Source organism: Saccopteryx leptura, chromosome 8, assembly GCF_036850995.1.
Source record: "Saccopteryx leptura isolate mSacLep1 chromosome 8, mSacLep1_pri_phased_curated, whole genome shotgun sequence".
In the NCBI taxonomy this organism is placed as follows: Eukaryota; Metazoa; Chordata; class Mammalia; order Chiroptera; family Emballonuridae; genus Saccopteryx; species Saccopteryx leptura.
This window is the reverse complement of record NC_089510.1, coordinates 53,609,101-53,633,735: the sequence shown is the minus strand read 5'-3', so window position 1 is coordinate 53,633,735 and position 24,635 is coordinate 53,609,101. Positions and strand designations below refer to the sequence as shown.

Below are 24,635 nucleotides of genomic sequence, written 5' to 3'. Positions count from 1 at the left end.
GTCTGCTGAAGGCCCGTGGGCAAGGCACATATGAGAAAGCAGTCAATGAACAATGAAGGTCTCGCAACAAAAAACTGATGATTGATGCTTTTTATCTCTTTCCATTCCTGTCTGTCCCTGTCTATCCCTCTCTCTGACTCTCTCTCTGTCCCTGTAAAAAAATAAATAAATAAAATAATAATAATAATAATAATAAATAGGCTCTCCATTCCTTTCTCCCTCTCTTCTTCTTCTGATATACCGTTATTTTTATACTGCTCTTTCTGATGGAGTCATACAATTCTTGTAGAGCTCTCTCAGTTTTTTAAATTTATAAGTCTCTTTCCTCTTCTCTCTGTAGCATCTCTAGTTGCCTGTCTCTGATGTCACTGATTCTTTCCTCAATCTGGCTTGTTCTATTAGCTAAACTTGTTACCTCAGGTTTCAGTTTCTATATTGAGTACTTCATCTCTGTTTTTCAAGTTTCAATCTCCTTTCTTCCACATGCTTTAGATTTACTTTCCTCTTCTGTTTCCGAAGGCTTTCATATGGAAGGCTACCTAAGTACTTTGAGATATTTTTCTTTTTTAATACAGGTATTTACAACTATTTGTTTTAGAATCTTCTATTCCTTTGTTCAAGTCTTCTGTTTTCTTGTTGTTCTGCTTAGTTATTCTACCCATTTTTAAAGTGGTGCATTGAAGACTTTTTTTTTTTATCATTTTTGAATTGTATTTCTCCATTTCTGTCACATTTGCTTCATGTATTTTGGTGTTGTTAGGTAGTATATATTTATAATTGTTGCTATTCCTAAAAAATAACCCTTTTATTATTACAAAATATCCTTCTTTTTCTCCAGTAACATTGTTTTAAAATCTATTTAAAATTCTGTTATATGTGTAGCCACTCTGGCTTTCTTGTGGTTGTTGTTTCCATAATACATATTTTTCTATCCTTTCATTTTCAATCTATTATAATTTTTAAATCTAAATTGTTTCTCCTGTAGACATTATAGAATTAGATCTTACCCTTTTATTCAATCTAAAAGTCTCTACCTTTGACTAGATGATTGCTTAATCCTTTCACATTTAATTTTATTATTGACATTGTTGGATTTATATCTGCCATTTAATTTTTTTCCTTATGTTATGTCTTTTTCATACTTCTATTTCCACCTTTCCTGCTTTCTTTTTCATTAAGTAAATATTTTATAATATAGCATTTTACTATCTCTACTGGATTTTTACATTATGTATTTGTTTTTTTCTTAGCTATAGCTCTAGGGCTTACCATGAACATCTTATCAGAATCAGTTTCAGATGTGTACTAACTTAATTCCAGTGAGAGATAAAAATGTTACTTCTACATAGCTTTATTCCCTTTTCTCACTTTTTGTGACATTGTTATTATATATTACATCTATATAATTATCACTTTTTATAATTTTGTGTCTTTTAAAGCAGTTGATACAAGAAAACAGGAAATACATTTTTTATAGCTTTTGTTATATTTTCCTTATGTTGGTCAAATAAGTTTTTAAATATGATATATATGTTTGCTCGCTTATAGTTTGTATTGGGGGGGGGGCAGGCTATAAGCAGGCAGGATTCTTATGGCCTAAGGCTTGGTTTTAGGACTAAGCCTTTCTCACCCTTTTTGATGTGAGGTGGTACAATCCCATCATGCCTCAGATAAGTGACTTTGTATTAGAGATTTCCCTATTTTGTATATTGGATTAAAAGTCTGGATTTCTACACTATAAAGTGGGGCAGACTGGGAGCTTGCTCTCTCTCAGTTGCTGAGATTAGCATTAGAAGAGAGATCAGAGAAAGGAGAACAGATAAAGGCCACGTGGAGGAGGCCAGGAGAAGCAGCCAAGATGGTGGAGTGCTGAGTGAGAAGCCAGTTTGTGCAGAGTTTGTGCAGGGAGAAGGAAGGAGATGGGGAACAGAGGTGAATAAGTCTGTTGAGCTAGAAACCTTTGATTCTAGGAAACTCGGATAAGTCAGTAGCTTTGTGAGCACTGAATGAGTGAGTCTTGGAGCCCAGTGTGTGTCTTTACTTGCCCGCCGGGTGCAAGCTAGGATTAAAGATGATGGCCCATCAGTTCTTGGCTCCATTGTTTCATTACCGTCTGTCCGAATCCAATGTGAACCTGCATGGGCCAGGCAGCTGTGATGGTGGCCGCAGCAACTGGCTTTACACCTTATTTATTATTTCTGGGTTTTTTCATTTGTTCTGTAGACTCAAGTTAGCATACAACGTTATATTAGTTCAATACAGCTTTGCTCTCATTCACCTTCTTTGTGCTGTTACTAACTGTGAAGCCAGTATCCACAGCCACCATCACAGCCGCCTGGCCCATGCAGGTTCACATTGGATTTGGACAGTCGGTAAAGAAAAAACGAAGCCAAAAACCGATGGGTCATCACCTTTAATCCTAGCTTGCACCCGGCGGGCAAGTAAAGACACACACTGGGCTCCAAGACCCACTCATTCAGTGCTCACAAAGCTACTGACTTATCCGAGTTTCCTAGAATCAAAGGTTTCTAGCTCACCAGACTTATTCATCTCTGTTCCCCATCTCCTTCCTTCTCCCTGCACAAACTCTGCACAAACTGGCTTCTCCCTCAGCACTCCACCATCTTGGCTGCTTCTCCTAGCCTCCTCCACGTGGCCTTTCTCTGATCTGCTCTCTAATGCTAATCTCAGGAACCAAGAGAGCAAGCTCCGGGCCTGCCCCACTTTATAGTGTAGATTCAAAACCTTTAATCCAATATACAAATAGGGAAGTCTCTAATACAGGGGTCCCCAAACTTTTTACTCAGGGGGCCAGTTCACTGTCCCTCAGACCGTTGGAGGGCCGGACTATAAAAAAAACTATAAACAAATCCCTATGCACACTGTACATATCTTATTTTAAAGTAAAAAAACAAAATGGGAACAAATACAATATTTAAAATAAAGTACAAGTAAATTTAAATCAACAAACTGACCAGTATTTCAATGGGAACTATGGGCCTGCTTTTGGCTAATGAGATGGTCAATGTTGGGCAGATAAAATGTATTATGCTCACTTTGTTAAAAATGGCGCTGCCCACGTGAGGCCGTCGCCCAGGTGATATTAGTGTGTGTTTTTTACTTGCCCGCCGGGTGCAAGCTAGGATTAAAGACTATGGCCCACCAGTTTGTGGCTCCGTTGTTTCTTTACCGACTGTCTGAATCCAATGCGAACCCGCATGGGCCGGGCTGCTGTGATAGTGGCCCTGGCCTTAGATACTGGCTCTGGCCTTACATTTGGCGTAGTCTGTGGCAGGATTCGATACAGATCAGCAAGGAGCCTTTGAGTGGTGGAGTAGAGGACTGGCTAGTGTTAGAGTTCCCCATGGCTGTCCTTTTGGGGATTGTAGGCTGGCTGACTTTTACAGCCATGCATGAGGAAACCGAGAGCTCTGTGGAAGAGGCTGCCCGGGACCTGCAAACCGAGCAGTGGAAGGAGCTGGAGCAAATGCAGGAGAAACCGATGCTGACCCTGGAGCTGGAGGAAGCGCTGGAGGAGGAGGCCGACCAGGTTTGCGAGATTCACCTGGAAATGGAGCAAACGCTGGAGGAGGATTCACAGGTTCGTGAGTTGCAGATTGCCCTGGATGTTGTGGAGAGCCAGCAGCGGCAGGAGGCCGGGGCTGAGGCTGAGGCTGAAGCTGAGGCCTGGGCTGAGGCCGGGCCCGGGGCTGCGAGCCCAGCAGTGGGAGCTGGTGTTTTCAGGTCCTTTTTGGAGGATGAGCAGAATTGGGCTGGAGTTGTGATACGCAGTCTCCAGAAGGTGAGAGCCCAGAAGCAAGGAGTTCTTACTATGCTCCTGGTGGGTCTGCGATTTTGGGGACATAGGATGGACGTTATCATGCTCTTCAGAGCCAAGATGAAAATGCTGACTGCCATTGCCATGTGCTCCTCTTTGGGACAGTGTAAGACCTGCCAGGATGGCAGGAATGAGGGGGGTGGCTGACGCCCCATGTGCTTGGACTGATTTCCTGGAATACGACCAGAGTGGGCATTGGCTCCTTTGTTGGATGACTTACGGATTATGGATTTTGGACAATGTAAAATACCCTGATGGGGGTGGGGGGTTGCTTTGCTGGAAGCACTCCCCTGCCCCAGGAAGCTTTTCCCATAGGCTGAGGACATTTTGCGCTTTGAGCAAAGTGCTCAGAGACTGGTGAAGTGTACCTTTGTAATTGTTGAAATTGTATAATTTGCCATGTTGTAATTTGTGTAATGTGCCTAATTTCCTTGCACAGGGATGCCGGTGGTATAGTGAGCATAGGGGTGGATTGTTGGGCAAATAAAATGTATTATGCTCACTTTGTTAAAAATGGCGCTGCCCACGTGAGGCCGTCGCCCAGGTGATATTAGTGTGTGTTTTTTACTTGCCCGCCGGGTGCAAGCTAGAATTAAAGACTATGGCCCACCAGTTTGTGGCTCCATTGTTTCTTTACCGACTGTCCGAATCCAATGCGAACTTGCATGGGCCGGGCTGCTGTGATAGTGGCCCTGGCCTTAGATACTGGCCTTACAGTCAATGTGCTCCTCTCATTGACCACCAATGAAAGAGGTGCCCCAGGGCGTCGGCCTGGTGTGCGGGGGACCCGGGTTCGATTCCCGGCCAGGGCACACAGGAGAAGCGCCCATTTGCTTCTCCCCCCCCCCTCCTTCCTCTCTGTCTCTCTCTTCCCCTCCCGCAGCCAAGGCTCCATTGGAGCAAAGATGGCCCGGGTGCTGGGATGGCTCCTTGGCCTCTGCCCCAGGCGCTAGAGTGGCTCTGGTTGCCGCAGAGCGACGCCCCGGAGGGGCAGAGCATCGCCCCCTGGTGGGCAGAGCGTCGCCCCTGGTGGGCGTGCCGGGTGGATCCCGGTGGGGCGCATGCGGGAGTCTGTCTGACTGTCTCTCCCCGTTTCCAGCTTCAGAAAAATACAAAAAAAAAAAAAAAAAAGAAAGAGGTGCCCCTTCTGGAAGTGCAGCAGGGGCCGGTTAATGGCCTCAGGGGGCCTCATGTGGCCCATGGGCCATAGTTTGGGGACCCCTGCTCTAATACAAAGTCACTTATCTGAGGAATAATGGGATTCCTCATTAGAGTGCATTACCCTACATCATGCAATCAGTCAAGGGTGTGGGGAAAAGCTTAGTCTTAAAACTAAGCCTTAGGCTATAACCACCTTGCCTGCTTACAGCCTGTCCCCCACACCCAATGCAAACTATAAGCCAGCAAACCTATATATCATATTTATAAACTGATTTGACCAACACTAACAAATATATTTCTATATGTTATAGACCCAATAGTATATTCTATACAATGAATTTTTAAATCCGGTAAGAGAAGAAAAAAGAAATTTGCTTTATGTTGTTTTTTATAGTTAAATAATAACCTTACTGGTGCTCTTTGTCTTTTTGTATAAATTCAAATTACTTTCTGGGCTCATTTGTTTTCATCCTAAAAAACTTCTTTTATTATTTCTTTTTTTTTTTTTTTTTGCATTTTTCTGAAGCTGGAAACCGGGAGAGACAGTCAGACAGACTCCCGCATGTGCCTGACCGGGATCCACCTGGCACGCTGTAAAGCCAGTATCCAGGGCCACTGTCACAGCAGCCCGGCCCATGCAGGTTCGCATTGGATTCGGACAGTCGGTAAAGAAACAGCGGAGCCAAAAACTGATGGGCCATAGCCTTTAATCCTACCTTGCACCCGGCGGGCAAGTAAAAATACACACTGGGCTCCAAAACCCAGTCACACTCAGTGCTCACAAAGCCACTGACTTATCCGAGTTTCCTAGAATCAAAGGTTTCTAGCTCACCAGCCTTCTTCTCCTCAGTTCCCCATCTCCTTCCTTATCCCAGATACAAACTCTACACAAACTGGCATCTCACTCAGCACTCCGCCATCTTGGCTGCTTCTCCTGGCCTCCTCCACATGGCCTCCTTTAGCTGCTGGCTCTACTCTCTCCGCTCTCTCATGCTAACCTCAGGAACCAAGCGCAAACTCTCGTTCCGTCCCCATTTTATAGTGTAGAAATCCAAACCCTTAATCCAATATACATAACAGGGAAGTCTCTTAATACAAAGTCACTTCTCTGAGGCATGATAGGATTGTACCACCTTACACCAAAAAGGGTAGGAAAGGCTTAATCCCAAAACCAAGCCTACAAGGATTCTGCCTGCCTTTAGCCCACCCCAACACACATATCACCTGGGCGACTGCCTCCTCGTGTTATCTTTAACAAAGTGAGCATAATACATTTTATCCGCCCAACACACGCCCACCATGGGGCGATGCTCTGCCCATCCTGGGCGTCGCCATGTTGCGACCAGAGCCACTCTAGCGCCTGGGGCAGAGGCCAAGGAGCCATCCCAGCGCCCGGGCCATCTTTGCTCCAATGGAGCCTTGGCTGCGGGAGGGGAAAAGAGAGACAGAGAGGAAAGCGCGGTGGAGGGGTGGAGAAGCAAATGGGCACTTCTCCTGTGTGCCCTGGCCGGGAATTGAACCCAGGTCCTCCGCACGCTAGGCTGACGCTCTACCGCTGAGCCAACCGGCCAGGGCCCTCTTTTATTATTTCTTATAAGGTGTGTCTTCTAGCAACAAATTTTCACCGTATTTGTTTATCTGGGAATATATTTCACCTCATTTTTGAAAGAAGCTGTGTTGTATTACAGGACTCTCAGCTAACAGTTTTCTCCTTCAGGCACTTTGAATATATTATCCTATTTCCTCCTGGGCTTCCCTGTTTCTGGTGAGGAATCAGCTATTAATCTTACTGGGATTCCCTGTGACAAATTACTCTTCTCTTGCTGCCTGCAAGATTTTTTCCGTCTTTGGCTTTCAGTATGTTTAGTATTATGTGTCTGTTTATGGATCTCTTTGAATTTATCCAACTTGGAATTCCTTAATTTCCCAGCTACAATGATTAATGTTTTTAAATTTATTTGGAAGATTTCAGCCATTATTTCTTTTAATATTTTTTCTGTTCCTGTCTCTTTCTCTCCCCTCCTGCTGATAATGCTATTATACAGATGATAATACCTTTAATGGTGTCCCACATTTTTAGGCTCTGTTCATTTCTCCTTATTCTAGTTTCTTTCTGTTCTTCAGATTGAGTAGTTTCTACTAATCTATTTTAAAGGTTGCTAATTCTTTCTTCTGCCAGTTCAAACCTACTGTTGAGCTCCTCTAGTAGATTTTTCATTTTTCAGTGATTGCATTTTTCCTTTTGATTGTTTTTCATCGTTTCTACCATTTTTACTGATATTATCTGTTAGATAAGATATTGTCATCATACCTTCCTTTACTTCTTCAATCATAAATTCCTTTAGTTTAGTTTAAAACAAAACATTTATAACGGCTACTTTGGTGTCTTTGTTAAGTCTGGCATCCAGTGGCTCTCGTGGGCAGTTTCTTTGTCTGCTTTCTCCAGTGTTTTTTCTCTGTTTCCTCTGTCCGCCCACCCTGGTTATACTTTTCTGTTTCTTTGCATGTCTTATAATTCTTGTTGGAAACTAGACATGTTAGGTACCATATTGTAGAAACTCTGGTTACTGGTCCCACTTCTGGGGTTCGTTATTTTCCTGCTTATTTGTTTAGCAACTGGCTGGCTTGTTACAATGGACTATTCCCGCTCAGCCCCCACGGTGAAGCCTCTGATGTTTCTCCTCAGGGCACAGTCTTGGGTAAGTCACAGGCACCCTGGCATGAAGTCATATCCGTAGTCCTCTCTTTAGCTTTCTCTTCCTTTGACCACACTCAACTGTTAAATTCCACTAATTTCCAGCTGATTATTGTTTTCAACAATGTCCTGGGGCACAAATTCCTTCACAGACTTATCCAATCAAATTTGGACTCCTTTGAAGGGACAGTTTCTGAGGTTAGTGCTTGAAATTTGTTCTGGTATCAGGAGGTCTCTTTCCTCAGTTCTCTCTGGAAACTAGCAGGCCTACCATTTATCCTATATCTCCAATGATTCTACCAATCTTCTGCCAAATACCTTTCACCAGAGCTTCCCTAAGGGCATTTTGAGGGTGCTGTTGGTTTGAACTCCACTCTGTTGGAAATGAAGTCTGTTGCTTTGGAAAAAAACTGGCACTCTCTGTACTACAGTTTGTTTCTACCCCCAGGCAAAAATCTCTCAGCCATGGCTCTGGAACTGGCATTAGGGAAATGGTGTGCTTCCCTGAGTGATACTTGAGCACTCAGTGGAGGGGAGTGAGTAGCCTCAGCTCTTCTTGGCTTGTCCCTCCCAGCATAGCTCTACATCAGTGCTTTTCAACCACTGTTGCAACATCAGGATGGTTAATTCTTTGATGGACTGGCACCATATTTCTGGTGGACCAGCACCAGTCCGTGTACTGGCAATTGAAAATGACTGCTCTATATTACAGGCTGGGGCAATGGCAGCTGGGGCCCTGGAGCCCTCAGCAGTGTTGCACCCATGGTAGAGCACCTGTTCCATGAGCGGAAGCTAGGCAGAAGGAGTTCCTAGCTCTTGGCCACACCCACCCGGAACTTAGCTGTGACACCGGGTAGCTTGGTGCAGGATAAGAAATGCCTCATTGGGACAATCCTTCAATTGGAAGCTTGGGGAGAAAGGAAGCCCTGTGCCCTTGATTGCAACCGTCTAGAGTGGAATTTCCATGGTATTGAGCTGGGAGGAGAGAAGGAGAGAATGGGTCTTGACTCAAATACCACAGACTCAGATTGTTCTTATTGAGATTTAGTAGATTTTCTTGAATAAAGGTTCCTTCACTTGCTGTATGCATTTGGGACCATTTTCAGGGACTTTAAATATTTTTAAATAATTTTCACCAGTTTCAGTGGCAAGCCGGTCTGTGGAACTCCTCATGCTGTCCTGCTAGATTCTAGTAGCTTGTCTCTCAGAACTTCTGATGCTTTACTTTAGTGACTGTTTTATACAGATACCCACAGAACAACAGTTCTCTCACCCTGATATGCATATAAATCACCCGAGAAACTTGTTAACAATTTAGGTTCCTGGGGCCCCATCCTCCAGAAATTACAATTTTCTAGGACTAGGTTGGAAGCCAAAAGGCAATCTGCATTTTTAGCAAGCTCACTACATGATTCTTTGGAAAATAATTACACTAAAGAGACTAACCTAGACCAGATAAGATTGATATCTTCTTTTTTTAATGGGTTCTGTGTTTACAATGCGGCTTTGCAACTATGGCAGGATCAGATACTGGCTACCTTAACAGCACGATTGCATATGTGCATGTCTGCGTTTACACACCATACTGTAGAAACAGTGTCATTATAGGAAGTGCTGACTGCTCGGGGGTGAGAAGTGCTTCAGAGTCACCTTTTAGGGCTTCCAAGGATCAAAGATGGCACAGGACCCCAGAGCAAAGCTTTTCAGATTGGGGACAGGAAACCTGCCTCAGAATCTTTCTTTCTCTTGCACCAGGTCTGACTTTTCCTTGGTACCACCCTTTGTAAGCATCTCTCAAAACAGAGAGAGCACCACAGGCTTTGTGGCAATTGGTCTGATTTACCCCTTCAAGTGGAAATATGTGCCTCTGGTGAGAAATTGATAGGATTAGAGCTGCTATTAAGCCTGCCACAGCAGAGAGGACTCTGACCAGCCAGCTGCACATGGCTATCACTAGTGTGAATCCTCATCATTGTCATAATAGAAAATGAATGTTATTTCACATTTTAAAATTCTAGACAGAAACCACTAGCAATTAATTTTGTCCCAAAGAACCGGCTAATTAAAATTGTAAATAAGGCTATGTTATGTTCGTATGTACTACTGTGTCTTTTTCATTAAGAACCAGAACCGCGTGGCTAAGTGAGTGTTCTGTTGCATATGACGACCTGAACTGACTTCCATCTGCCCGCACTCCAATCAGAGGATAAGGCCACACTCAGAAGAAGGAGAATTTGTGCTGAAGGCTTCTACAACAGAAGGCATAATTAAAAAGAGGAGGGCCCCAGGGAATCAAGAAACCTGGCTTTCTGAGGCACCATAAGAAGCCAGAGAATACTTTCCTACTGGGTTTAGTAGGTGGGTTATTATCATTATTTATTTTTTATAGATCAAAAGAATAGGATTCGTTAGTGGGAAATGCAAAAAATAAGGTAGACAAAAAGCCAAAAATCAACCAATTTTAACCTTTTTCTTTCAGAGTTGCTCACATATCATACTCAGTAGGGTATCACTCCCACATTCTTGACATGTTAATAATTGATAGCCTTTACTGGTACCAATTCATGAGTAAAACTTAGGACATTTCTCATTTTTCCTTTGTGTTTTAGTGATATGTGATTATTTTTCAGAAATTGTCACCTTAGCTACAGCTGGGTCTTTTTTTTTTTTTTTTTTTTTTTTTTTTTTTTTTTTTTTTTTTTTTTTTTTACAGAGGCAGAGATAGACAGGGACAGACAGACAGGAACGGAGAGAGATGAGAAGCATCAATCATCAGTTTCTCGTTGCGCATTGCGACTTCTTAGTTGTTCATTGATTGCTTTCTCATATGTGCCTTGACCTTGGGCCTTCAGCAGACCGAGTAACCCCCCGCTGGATCCAGCGACCTTGGGTCTAAGCTGGTGAACTCTTTGCTCAAGCCAGATGAGCCCGCACTCGAGCTGGCGACCTCGGGGTCTCGAACCTGGGTCCTTCCGCATCCCAGTCCGACACTCTATCCACTGCGCCACCACCTGGTCAGGCACAGCTGGGTCTTTAACCAATATATAAGATCAGACACATCAAAATAAACCTTAGTAAACTGATAAATGATAAACTTTCACTTACAGAAAGTATTCCTAGGGCATCTTTAAATTATAGGGTCTTTGGTACATTATATAGTTAATTCACAGATCACAGGAATGAGCAATGAGCAAATTAGTACTGATTAGGATTGAAAAATACTCCTGACCTCCCCTCCCTTGAACTGAGCCTCCTTTGTTAAACTCTATCATAGCATCCCTTACTCTCCCAATATAAAATGTATTGGTTTTAATTATATTTTTATATTAGATTACGTATTTAACATGTCTCCCCACTGGAACCTCCATGAAATAGACCATCTCTCTTTTGTTCACCTCTCTCTGCCCAACATCCAGCACAATGGCTGATCCTCAATTATTTGTGGAATATATGTATAAAGTCTTTAGGTTCTTGGGATCTTAAAATGGGGAGGTTGATGAATAGGCTTTAAGATTCCTGTGAATTCCCTGGAATTATCTAAAAATATACATTCCTCTGGGAAGGCTCTTTCTATTTAGCTATGTAGTTCATTGTTTTGTGGGGCTTGGAAGAAGACCCACCACCTTCATTAGATTTCAAACGGGTCTGTGACCTTCCCAAAAGGTAAGATATCACTGGCTTATTTCAGTTATAAAACGGTATTCAACACAACAGAGCTTACCGGTAGCCCAAAACAAAGTATGCTACCTGTATGTACCTTTACTTGGAAAGACATGTGGCTGTGTGTATAGGTGTGTGCATAACTTCCAAGAACAGAAACAGAAATGCCTACTGAATTTACAGAACAGTCCACATTCTCACTTCCCCTGAGGAACTGATCCTTCCTATGGTCACTGGGCTCCAGCAGAAGCGGCTGTATTATTCATCTGTTTCTTGGCAGCAACATCCATCACTCAGGCCAGAGAAAAGGAGTCTGTAATTCTGCCCTTTCACCTGTTGAGATGCCGATACCTCTCTTGTGGAAGTTCCTTTTAATAACAAACCTGTAAACCTCCCAGGTAACAGAAGCACAGGATGTGTTCCTAAAGCACAAGTGCCCAGGATCTGATCAAACCACCCCGGGACTTCCCTTCCCCTTCCCGGCCCTGCAGCCAGAGGGACCCGGCCTGCGGGCTGCGGCTCCCCGTGCAGCCAGCCACAGGCAGGGGGGAGATTCCGAGCTGGGCTGGAATAGGCTAACTGGCTGTTGCATATTAAATCCCATCTTCCTTCCCTCCCAGCTCCAGAAGATGCTTCCCTTCGGTAAATTTTTCTCTCTAATTTCTGTCCTAAATATAGAGACTTCAAAAGTAAATTTGTCAGAGGAAAGGTTTTTGATGTGCCCCTACTTCTCAGTTATCCATATTAACAGCGACACAGTGATGCAGAAAATTCAAAGCCAAAGGCTCTTTCTATTTAGCTGTGTAGTTCATTGTTTTGTGGGGCTTGGTGACAGACTTACCTCCCTAATTATGTTTGTCTTTGCTTCTTATTAAAATGAGTTCATCTGCCTTAGGGCTAAGCAGTTGGGTGACTCAAAGAGTCTGGCACAGAATTTGTAAAATTCATCAGGGGACATCCACAAGGTACACAGATAATCAAACTTAACTAGATTTGAGGTCATGGTCTTAATCACCTGTGATCAATTGCCTTGCTCCTCTGTGACTAAAGGGAGCTACGGATGAGACTTAATGATAGGAGACTAGTGGGGAGGCAATGAGTCTTTACATTTAGATGAAGACACAAGACGGTTGTGGCCAAAATTGATAACAAAATCAATGGAGAGGTTTTCCCTGCCTGGGCTCACAACCTTCTATTTGCAGCCTGAGTTACCTGTCTGTGCAAATCTCATGATGTTCATCTCTACCTCATATCCTGCAATGACTCCCTGTGCTAGTCTTAGGACTCTTTACAAACACCCAACTCTCTCCTCCCCGACGTGTGCTAGGCCCGTCCACTTCGACCACGAAGTGAGATGTGGCTGTGAGACTGGTGTTGGCTAATGAAATATGAGTGAAAGGGACATGTGTCACTTCCAGGTGGATGGTTCCAGAGGCAGCGTGTGCTTTGGCTACATGCTTCATCTGGTGAGGCAACGGTGGCTGCCCTCAGCCTGGGCCCCCAAGTGACCGTGATGAGCAGTGCTGCCATCAGCCAGCGATGGGCAGGTGGTAAGAGCAAGAAACAAACCCTTGTTGTCTTAAACCACTGAGCTTTCAAGGCTCGCAGTTTTTTTTGTTTTGTTTTGTTTTGGGTTTTTTTGTATTTTTCCGAAGCTGGAAACGGAGAGGCAGTCAGACAGACTCCCACATGCGCCCAACCGGGATCCACCTGGCACACCCACCAAGGGGCGATGCTCTGCCCATCTGGTGCGTCGCTCTGCCACAACAAGAGCCATTCTAGCGCCTGAGGCAGAGGCCACAGAGCCATCCTCAGCGCCTGGGCAAACTTTGCTCCAGTGGAGCCTTGGCTGCAGGAGGGGAAGAGAGAGACAGAGAGGAAGGAGAGGGGGAGGGGTGGAGAAGCAGATGGGCGCTTCTCCTGTGTGCCCTGGCCAGGAATCGAACCCGGGACTCCTGCACGCCAGGCCGACGCTCCACTACTGAGCCAACCGGCCAGGGCTAAGGCTCGCAGTTAACCCTGCATCTCTCGAGTATGGTGTGTGTCAAGCTGCACCTGACTGTCCGCGTTATCTCCCCAACTGGACATGGAACAACCTGAGGCCAGAGTTATTTCTTCTTTGATACATTAAGTTCTGTGTGAAGCACATTTAAAACAACCTGGTAGAAAATGAAATTGTCTTCCTTCCTGGACTCTGTGATCCCCTACGTTTATGTTTTTCTAGCACTTGCTCCCCTATCAGCATCACCGGCCGAAATGATAAGGTGTCTGTAGTGCTCAGATATACAGGGAACGGTGAAGCTGTTCTTTTGGATCGATAGTAAAAGTAGGAAGAGCTGGCAGAGGGGAGGCAGAGGCACACTTAGGTTGCAGGTCTTTCAAATACAATAAATAGGTTCAAGGGGCAGGCAAGATTTTGAAATGAAGTCTTGGAGCAATAACATGGAAAAAATAGTATCCTAAAAGTGTCAGTTTTATGAGAGATCACAGATGTTATGTGAACTAGACTTCTACACAATCCTCCTCCTCTTCATCATAATACCAATAGTTACTAATAACTTGCTGCAGGCACAGCTCCAACCACCTTACAATTAACTCATCGAATCCTTACAACAACTCTGTAAGGTAGCTATTATTATTTCCATTTTACAGACGAAGAAATCGAAGCACAGAGGCAGAAATGGGGCCACCGTCTACTCCAGAACAGCTGGCTGGCCACATGTCCTGCACATGTCCCCACACTGGCAAACAGGATGCTAAAGGATCCCCAGGTTTGGAGTTCTTCATTCTTACTCGGGTGGAAGTCTGTTCCGGCCCCTTCTCATCCTCTCCCCAGTCCCCTGCCCTCACCACTCTCCTGCCCCCAGGGGCAGAGCTGAGAGCTGGTCCCCTACTCACCATGGAGTTCATGGCAAAGTGATTGTGCTGCGTCTGGAGGTCTAGAGCGTGCTGGTAGCTGACTCCAATCTCCGTATGGCTCTGGAGGAACAACTCCTTGTTGTGGCTTATCCAGTCGAACATCTAGAGGGGACAAGGTCATACAGAGTAATCAGAAAGGTCGTGGGACCAACAGTGCAAAAGGTTCAGGGCTACAGAAAAAAAAAGATAAGCCTTCCACTGGTTCCCAGTGAGAACAAGTCCTCACTCTCAGAGTAGGGTGGTCCACAGCTTGCTTTTCCAGGAGAGCACCCACATGTAGCCAAAGGACTTCTGTGTGTCTCTACAGAGCCTAAGAGAATGAGGGAGATGCAGGTGAAAACTAGTTACTATCCTTAGGTTCTTCCCCTTCGTAAAAGCTTTTAGAAAGCCTCAAAAGGGCCCCATGCATGCTTTAGGGACAGGTGATAGGGGACACGCTGGGAGACTTAGTCTATTCCCTACTGCCCCAATAGAGGAGAAAGGCCTTGTTAAAAGCAACAGGGCATAGTAACAAGCCACGTACACAGTGACCAACCACATACTCTGTTATATTGACTCTGAACTGAATCAAGTCTCTGGTAGCAACCTGGACTCAGAAGTCTGTGGTTTCAGCTCTAACCCATCAGGAACCAGAGAGTTTACAGGTAGCGTAAGTACTGAGTGGCACAGTGGGTGCTGAGCCACTTTCCCCTGGAACCATTTAGGTTTCTCTCAGGCAGCGCACATGCTTTAAAGGTTGATGACCAGAGCCCCAGCTCCAGCTCCAGAGGAGCCCTGAGCACTTAAGGGTTATCCCTCTTCAAGACACCAGATTGAAGCCAATCAATGAATAACATTTCCCAGTGTAATGCTGGTGGCCAAGGCCGGGAAGGTTCACACTGGATTCAAGCAGACAGTATAAGAACTGCAGAGCAGGAAAGTGTCAGGCCATTACCCGTTTAGTGGAGGCTCGCAGAGATGGGAAAGTGAATAGACAAAGGAAAACCACTTTTGCAGTGGAGGGCAAGGGATCAGGAAACCCGCCCCTCAGGTGGCAACTGAGGGAGTCAGGGAACCGCAGCTTGCATTGGTGGTAGAGCGATCTGGGAGAGTCACTACTGGGGGAGTCAGGGAACCGCAGCTTGCATTGGTGGTAGAGCGATCTGGGAGAGTCACTACTGAGGGAGTCAGGGAACCGCAGCTTGCATTGGTGGTAGAGCGATCTGGGAGAGTCACTACTGGGGGAGTCAGGGAACCGCAGCTTGCATTGGTGGTAGAGCGATCTGGGAGAGTCACTACTGGGGGGAAGCACTCATAGCTTTTCACAGAGACACACATGTGGCTTTCTGCCACGTGCTCACACACTGATCGTGCAAAGTGCTTGCAGCCAGGAAACCAGTGAGCAGCCTAACACAGCTGTTCTCCCCACTCCTGGTCAATGGGATTTGCTTAAAACTAGGACTGTTATCCAATTCAGTACAATAAAACACAAGGGGAGGTTTGCTGGAATTGTGACCCTGAGCCCCACATTGCTACAGCCCCTCTGCTGACCACCTGAGGGCGAAGCCAACGGGCAGAAAGAGGATGCAGCCAAATTAATGGCAGGAAACACAGGCAGCACGCTGACAGAGCCTTCCTGATCTCCACCTTGTCTCCGGACTTCCTTAGTACCCGAGTCAAGAAATTCTCTTTATTATTCAAGCCTATTTAAGTTGGCTTTTCTGTCACTTTCTGCCCAGATCAGTCACGTGATACAGCCAGGAGAGGTGTGAAATCTCCGGAGAAGAGCACCCTGTCCCGGGAACGGTCCCTCTCCAGTCTGGGACGGCCGTGGCCCGCAGCGCAGGCGCAGAGGCGGAGCACAGGAGCTGAGACGCCGCAAAGCCACACCGGTTTTCTGGGAAGCACAACTGCAGCCACACTCACTGGTCCCTTTTGAACAGAGAAGTGAATTTACTGTTTCAGTTACATTCAACCAACATTCTAAGGGATACTCACTGTGTGCTAGGCACTGTCTAAGGCAACAAAATGCAAAATGACTGAAATGTGGTTCTTGAGTTGAAGTAACTTAAAGGCCAGTGTGGAGTGCAGAGAGAGACTCAGATACAATATTAGTCCAACTTGACAAATGACTTGATTAAAATCGCAACTAAGAAAATAAAAACAAAACAATCGATCAAGATAAATGCCAGTATGGTCTATCTCCTCACATTGATGGTGTGGGGCGGGGAGAACAGAGACAGCGTCCCAGAGCAGCTGACACCTTAGTTGAGCCTTCACTCAGGTAGGACTTAGCCAGGTGATGAGCAGTATGCGAGCTCCGAGCAAAGGACTATGGGGCAGCCCAGGGAGTCCGGGGCTCTGAACACACTTCAGCTGTCCTGGATGCAGATGGGATGGCAGACCATGCAGAGCCCTGGACACGGGCTTCAAAAACCTGGACCACGTACTATAGGAAGCAAGATGTTGGTGAAGGGTTTTAAGGTGAACCGTGAAGTGTGACCTGGGCTTTGATAACAAGGTGGGAAGTACACTGAAGGGGTGAGATGGGGCAGAGAGAACGGTTAGGAGGCTGCTACAGCAATCCTTGTGAGAGAAGGTGAGACCTGGAAACCTGGAGTAGGAGACTGGCAGTGGAGTCGGAGAAGTGGGCCAACTTGCGGTCTACTAGGAGCCAGATTGAGGACTCAGTGCTGCTTGGGGAGGGAAGGCAAGGAAGAGCTTGGGAGAAGAGCCAGGGGTCTGGCGGGGCACCCTGCGTCCCTGTAGGAAAAGTTGCCACCGCACGTGCTACCTAAAGAAAAGGGTAAGAAGCTGAGGGCAGGAGGCAGTGGATTCAGTTTAAGATTGTGTCAAGTTTGAAAGGCTTATGAGAGTTTCAACTGGAGGTGCCCTGAGGGCAGTTAGATATATGGGTCAGGAGGTTAGGGGAGAGGCATTGAGGCTGTGACAACTCACACTTAAGTATAAAAACATCGCCTTCTGAAGGCAAACGTGCATGATTTGGAGATGATTCTCCCTTTTGGATTGCCCACATCACATCACTTCTGCCTACCTGTACAAGTAATAAAGGACAAAAGTATCATTCTTCACTTGCAAGTGTCAGCGATGTTTCAGCTGGGGCTCCTGGCGCGGCTGGGTGTTGTGTGCACCACCCTGGGTCTGCCCGCCACAGCCAGCCCCACCCTGCAGACACCCTGCAGACAAGAGGGCGGGGCTTTTGTTTTGTTTTTAAGTTATCATTAAAGACCAGGGGGAGCCCTGGCCGGTTGGCTCAGCGGTAGAGCGTCGGCCTAGCGTGCGGAGGACCCGGGTTCGATTCCCGGCCAGGGCACACAGGAGAAGCGCCCATTTGCTTCTCCACCCCTCCGCCGCGCTTTCCTCTCTGTCTCTCTCTTCCCCTCCCGCAGCCAAGGCTCCATTGGAGCAAAGATGGCCCGGGCGCTGGGGATGGCTCTGTGGCCTCTGCCTCAGGCGCTAGAGTGGCTCTGGTCGCAACATGGCGACGCCCAGGATGGGCAAAGCATCGCCCCCTGGTGGGCAGAGCGTCGCCCCTGGTGGGTGTGCCGGGTGGATCCTGGTCGGGTGCATGCGGGAGTCTGTCTGACTGTCTCTCCCTGTTTCCAGCTTCAGAAAAATGAAAAGAAAAAAAAAAAAAAAAAAAAAGACCAGGGGGAAAAGAAGACAAGTGTCCCAGGAATTTAGTGGAATCTCATTCTGTAACTTACGATCTTTAAATTTCTGCCTCTCAACCCTATTTTAAAATAATTTCTCATCTCTTTTCCTTATTGGCCAAAGAATCAATAAAGTAAATGAAAATCCGAAGTGCCCAAAGTCCTTGGAATTTGTGATAAAAAGAGCTCACTCCACATACATTCTTGGCTATCTCAGTGGCCAAGAAGTGACCTTCCTTTTATTTTCTGCTAAATGCTATTTAGATATGAAAATAAGCAGAGGAGTAACATGCTAGCCCCAGAATGATTAGATAGCCCAGTGCCAGGTCTCTGCTGGACTACAGAGAGAGGAGAGCTGAACACAGGCCCGTTAGAGTAGAAAGCAGTAAGAACCATGAGTTAAGACATGCCAGAGTGGAGAGTCCTAGAGACACTGTGCACCTCACTGAATGGGCTTCTCACAGAATGGGGTCTGAGCCTATGCCGTTCCACCAATTCTCCATTCCACGTTGAAGTGCACGAGCTGATCTCCGGTGGCTAGGCATTCTGGGCAAGGTCAGCTTGGAGGCAGTGTCCCATAGAGGTGACACATGTCTCAGGCAGAGGGAAAAAGACCTGCTCTGGGGACCAGTGGTACCATGTGACATCAGAAACTCGGGACTATCTCAAGTCTGCTCTGGGCCTGAGTCTATTGCCTAATGGTATATAATCCTCACCCTGCTAGTCTGGCTATTTGCAAGGGTCATTTTTATTTCTGTTGCATTCAGTGGAACTGGTGCAGAGAGACAATATGTTTGTGTGCATAAATGCATGTGCACATGTGTGCATGCATGTGCGTGTATGGGGTCGAGTTAGGTGAGGACGAAGCTGGTTCCAAGCCTGCCTCTGTCACTAGTTACCCAGGAGACTATGGGCAAGTCTCTTCATTTCTGGACTTCTCATTTGCAAGAGATAAGTGGTTCTCAGAATGGCGATAAGCATCCTGGAAAACAATCAGCTTAATTTGGAAGCTTATAGAATGTTTTTTTTTTTCACTCAAAATAAAAATAGTTTTATTGGATCTCCTGGATCAGAAGGCATATTCATTACTTCAACTTACATTTTTAAGGTTTTGTTTATTTATTTATTTATTTTACAGAGACAGAGAGAGGGATAGATAGGGACAGACAGACAGGAACGGAGAAATGAGAAGCATCAATCATTAGTTTTTTCGTTGCAACACCTTAGTTGTTCATTGATTGCTTTCTCATATGTGCCTTGACCGTGGGCCTTCAGCAGACTGAGTAACCCCTTGCTGGAGCCAGCGACCTTGGGTCCAAGCTGGTGAGCTTTTGCTCAAACCAGACGAGCCCACGCTCAAGCTGGCGACCTCGGGGTCTCGAACCTGGGTCCTTCTACATCCCAGTTCGATGCTCTACCCACTGCGCCACCGCCTGGTCAGGCACATTTTTAAGGTTTTGAATAAAAACATATCAATGAGAAAACTGACATTAATGATAGCCAGACAAAAACAATTCATCTCACTGCCTCCTTCAGGTCCACTTTACAGATGGGAAAAGGGCAGAGAGTGAAGCCCAGGGTCTGGAATTAATTTATTATACCCAATGCACATTCACTGAGGGGCTGTTGAACCAGGCCCTTGGGACACTGCCCTGCCTCCTCCATTCTGTCTGGCTCCATGGGCAGTGACCCCTCAATGACTGGCATAGCCACCAGAACACTGCGGGACTCCAGCTGAAGTAAGGTGCTGTCCCTCACATGGGGTCAGTCATCTCCAACACCCAGGCTCCTCCTCTCTCCTCACCCTTGCCTCATTAGTACCTGGGGCCAGCTGATGCAAACAGCCCCGTTTCTCTCAATAAAAACTTAGTGAATGAATAAATGAATACATGAGTGAGTTGGCCACAGGCTCTCAGGTTGCTAATCTCTAGACAAAATGATGCTTTTTAAGCTCCCTTCCAGCTAGGACATTTTGATTTGAGCTATTTGAACTGGGCTCTCTGGAAGACACTTGAACTAGACTGACCCAAAGATCTAAAGAAAATATTGTATTTCTACAGTGGTTTCAAACATTCTGATCTTTTTTTTTAAGAAGCTACAAATGGTAGGTTTAACAAAATGTAATATAACAAAATTCCTCTAAGAAGAAAGTTCATGTCTAAATAATAAAATTTTTTCTCTTTGTTTGCAAACCAACATACTTTTCTCTAATTAAGATGTCATATACATCCTACTTGGGTTTTTTCCTTTTTATCATTTTCATGTTTTGCTTTTAACTAATTTTTTTATGTTGGCTAAAATTCAGTGAAAATATAAAAAAACTTGATTCTTAATGTATAACAAATGTGATAAAAAGAATCTATTTAAATGCAAATTAGGAAAAATAACAAAAACCATTTTCCCCTTTTCTTTTAAAGATGGGGATAGCTAAAAGGTTATTATTGTTCTGTTCTTAGTGAAGCATAAACTGTTTTGCAAAGATATTTAATAGGAATCTTGGGCTTATTTTCCTCATTTGCCAAATTTAGCAATGGCATCTCATTTAGACTTTTAACTTTCAAACCACCTTACCACCTACTGTTAGTATTTTATAATGTCTGTAATTACAGATTATATTAGTTTTTAAGTCGCTCATACTCAGCTTTGATGAATTTAGAAGACAGAAGAAAACCAATGGATTTTCTTTGCCTAAATATGAACATTCTGATATCCCGCGTCCCCTGTCCCCGGCTTATACACCCATAAAAGCCCGTGCCCTACAGAGTACTAACAACCTCCTTGCAGGCAAACCTTGTTATGTCTGAAATTTTGATGTGCAGTCACTTTCACAATAAAAGTGTACGTGTTTTAGAGTGCAGAGAACAGAGGCTCCAAGCAGGAGGCCTGAGTTCTAGTGCAGATGCTGCTGTAAAAGTTGGACATGTTAGGTTATTGGTCTGAACCTCAATTTCCTTATCTATAAAATGGGGGGTAATTTACACTCTTTCAACTTTAGCAGAGTAGTAGAGAGAGTCAAACAAGACGATGGCTCATGCTTATTAAGTGCTGATAACCTGACAGGTTTTTTTTTGGTTTTTGGTTTTTTGGTGTGTTTTTTTAACAGAGACAGAGAGAGGGATAGATAGGGACAGACAGACAGGAACGGAGAGAGATGTGAATCAATCATCAGTTTTTCACTGAGACACCTTAGTTGTTCATTGATTGCTTTCTCATATGTGCCTTGACCGTGGGGCCTTCAGCAGACTGAGTGTCCCCTTGCTTGAGCCAACAACCTTGGGTCCAAGCTGGCGGTGAGCTTTTGCTCAAACCAGATGAGCCTACGCTCAAGCTGGCGACCTCGGGTCCTCTGCATCCCAGTCCGATGCTCTATCCACTGCACCACTGCCTGGTCAGGCCATACCCGACAGGTTTTAAAATCCATAGAGCAAGCACATCCTATTGCACACAGTTCCCCAGCGTTCTCACTTACAGCACAGAACAGACGATAGGTGTGGATTTAGAGCTGCAGGAGCTTCACTGTACTGAGAAATCGCCATGGCTACTGGGACTCACACCTGCAGCTCAGACACAAACACATCCCCAGCCCGACCCTCTCGGAGATGCACCCCCAGAGCAACCACAGGGTGCTGCACAGAGCAGAGTCACCCACGCATCCTCCCACCGCCTCCACAGTGACATATACTCAGGGCCGTGTGGGTAGCTGTTGGAAAAACAGCTGTGTTAGGCTTGCTCACTGGTTTCCCGGCTGCAAGCATTTTGCATGATTAGTGCATGAGCACATAGCAGAAAGCCATGTGTGTGTCTCTATAAAAATGTATGAGTGCTTTCCCTTAGTGACAATTCTTCCAGACTGCTCTCTCACCACCGCGCGGTGTGGTTCTCTGACAACCTCAGCCACCGCCACCGCCACCGCAAGGGGCAGTGTTCCCGATCCCTTGCCCTTCCCTGCAAAAAGTGGTTTTCCTTTGCTTATTTGCTTGCCCATCTCTGTGAGCCTTCAATAAACGGGAATGTCCTGAGGCTTTCCGGCTCTGCAGTTCCTCAACTGTCTGCCCGAATCCAGTGTGAACCTGCCTGGCCTTGGCCACTGGCATTACAGTGCCCTTGCCCACACAGGACTCAAGAAACCTGCAAGTGCTCTCAGGGCTTTCCCTGTGCCCTCCTGCCCTCCCTGTGTGGCCTGGCCAGGGATGCACTCCCTCCGGCCTTGCTTCCCCATCCTCTCTAAGGCATCCCAACACCTTCACTGTTACCGTATTTCCCCATGTGTAAGAGGCTCCCACGCAGAAGATGCACCTTAATCTCGGGGCTCGAAATTTGAAAAAAGAAATGTATTACATAAAGTTATGGAACTCAAGTTGTATTCATCATAAAATTCATACAACTCCTCATCACTGTCAAAACTCCCATCCATTAGCTTGTCCTCATCTGTGTCTGATGACGAATCACTGTCTTCAACAATGAGAGCAAAAGCAGGCACGAAAAAGCAGGAAATGCAAGTAAAAAAACTACAACCACTGTATAAGACGCACCCAGTTTTTAGACCCCAAATTTTTCAAAAAACGGTGCATCTTACACATGGGGAAATACGATAGACACTCTACCCCTTCGGCTCTCAACAGTTTTTCACTCAGAACAGGTTCTATTAAAATGTATTATACGTGCAACCCCGCTTGGAATTAGTTTATTCTAATATAGAAGGAGCTACATAAGAAATAGCTCAGTGAGAAAGCAAGGCCCTTTGTGAGTACAACCAGGGGTGAGATCCAAAAATGGGGTGGCAGAGGAGCCCCAGACAGAAGAGAAGCCCCCAGACGAGAAGTGGGTGGGAACCAAAAGCAAGCTGCCTGCTTTACAATTCTGCTTCCCGTGAAGGCTGACTGACACGTGTTCTTGTGCAAACAGGGCAACACACAGACCCCGTGTGTATGTTCTGGCCCAGGACTCTTAAGCCCCTTTGACTCGGGTATTCAATTATCCACTTGCCTAAGATTGAGCTTTCCTGCTTTTCTAAAGTGGAGAAAAGAGAGGAAAGAACATAGGATCCCAAAATGTGAACCTAGTTTCTAGGTTCCCAGAATTCTTGAGACCACCTGCCCACTGGTATCTATAGATAGAAAAGGTGGTTGGGATGTGTGCCCGATAGACTATTGAGGTCAATAAGTATCTATCGAGAGGGGTGAGTTTCTCTGGGCTCTGCCCGTCTTCCTTCAGGATTTTGGCATGCCAGGCAGCATACTTTAATGTAGTGTATGAAAGAAAAGCCATTTTTATCTTTCGCCATAAATGCAGCTACCTGGGAGACCTCATCACTGCAGCCTCAGGAATCAGCCTGGTCACCCAACAATTTCACAGGCCAGGCTATGTCTCTGACCTGTAGAGATGCTATAGATTCCCTACCATGTTTCTCACACCCTCTCCACCCAAATCCCCAAATCCCAGACTAACGTCCTAGGATGTTGCTCACAACAAGAATGGTCCCAGTTTCTCTATAAAACAGGTAAATGGCCTGACCAGGTGGTGGCGCAGTGGATAGAGCGTCGGACTGGGATGTGGAGGACCCAGGTTCGAGACCCCGAGGTCACCAGCTTGAGCGCGGGCTCAGCTGGTTTGAGCAAAAAAAAAGCTCACCAGCTTGGACCCAAGGTCGCTGGCTCAAGCAAGGGGTTACTCGGTCTGCTGAAGGCCCGCGGTCAAGGCACATATGAGAAAGCAATCAATGTACAACTAAGGTGTCACAATGCGCAAAAAACAAACAAACAAAAAACAGGTCAATGTCCCACTGTGAGCAAGGGATTAACAAAACCCTTTCCCCTTCTGCATGATAATCTGATCTTCATTAACAAACAGATGAAGATAGTGTGTGTCAACATGTTACTAAACGTGCCTATGGTAAACTCCCTAGTTGGTCAAGTATACCTCATTGGAAGGACTAACAATGAACTATAAATATCTGATGGGGACACCACATGTTGGGCTTCCCTGAGGGGGTGACCTGTAGCTAGGATGTCCACTGCAGGGACCCTGGAAGCTGTGCCAATGGAGCCGTTACAAGAGATACTGGCTCCTGTGGGACATGGGGTTTTTGAGCCACGGCAGCTTCTGCAGCTGCCCTCCATGGGTCGTGTCTGCTTGTGCCTGAGCTGACTGCGCAAGGACAGAGACTGACGGTAAGCCATGGTTCCCATCTTACGTCATCCTGTGTAGATCCATGCCAAACATGGCCCAAGGCAGTCAAGAGAGTCAGGACACTTAGTGGAGTCTAAGGAGGACTACCTGGTAGGTGATGCATCCATATTTCAGAGCCAAACTATAAATACAACAGTACTATGCCTCTCCTTAGCTTCCCTTCTCCATCCTCCTTTCTATCTATCTATCTATCTATCTATCTATCTATCTATTTACAGAGACAGAGAGAGAGAGGGACAGATAGGGACAGACAGATAGGAAAGGAGAGAGATGAGAAGCAGCAATTCATTGTGGCACCTTAGTTGTTCACTGATTGCTTTCTCATATGTGCCTTGACCGGGGACTACTGCAGACAATAGTGACCCCTTGCTCAAGCCAGTGACCTTGGGTTCAAGCTGGTGAGCCTTGCTCAAACCAGATGAGCCCGCGCTCAAGCCGGTGACTTCAGAGTTTCGAACCTGGGTCCTCTGTGTCCCAGTCCGACACTCTATCCACTATGCCACTGTCTGATCAGGCTCCA

At 45.8% G+C, this 24,635-nt stretch overlaps 1 protein-coding gene across 8 annotated transcripts in view; it reads right to left on the bottom strand.

Moving 5' to 3' along the window:
- Positions 1–24,635, bottom strand: part of LOC136379840 (kalirin) — a 635,535-nt gene that overhangs the window by 334,194 nt on the left and 276,706 nt on the right. For all 8 annotated transcript variants that reach the window (XR_010746806.1, XM_066347435.1, XM_066347437.1 and 5 more), the window contains exon 6: positions 14,253–14,375. Coding sequence is in view for 7 of the 8 variants with exons in the window: in XM_066347435.1 (XP_066203532.1) it covers positions 14,253–14,375 (123 nt within the window). In the remaining variant the exon portion in view is untranslated. The remainder of the gene's footprint in view (positions 1–14,252; positions 14,376–24,635) is intronic.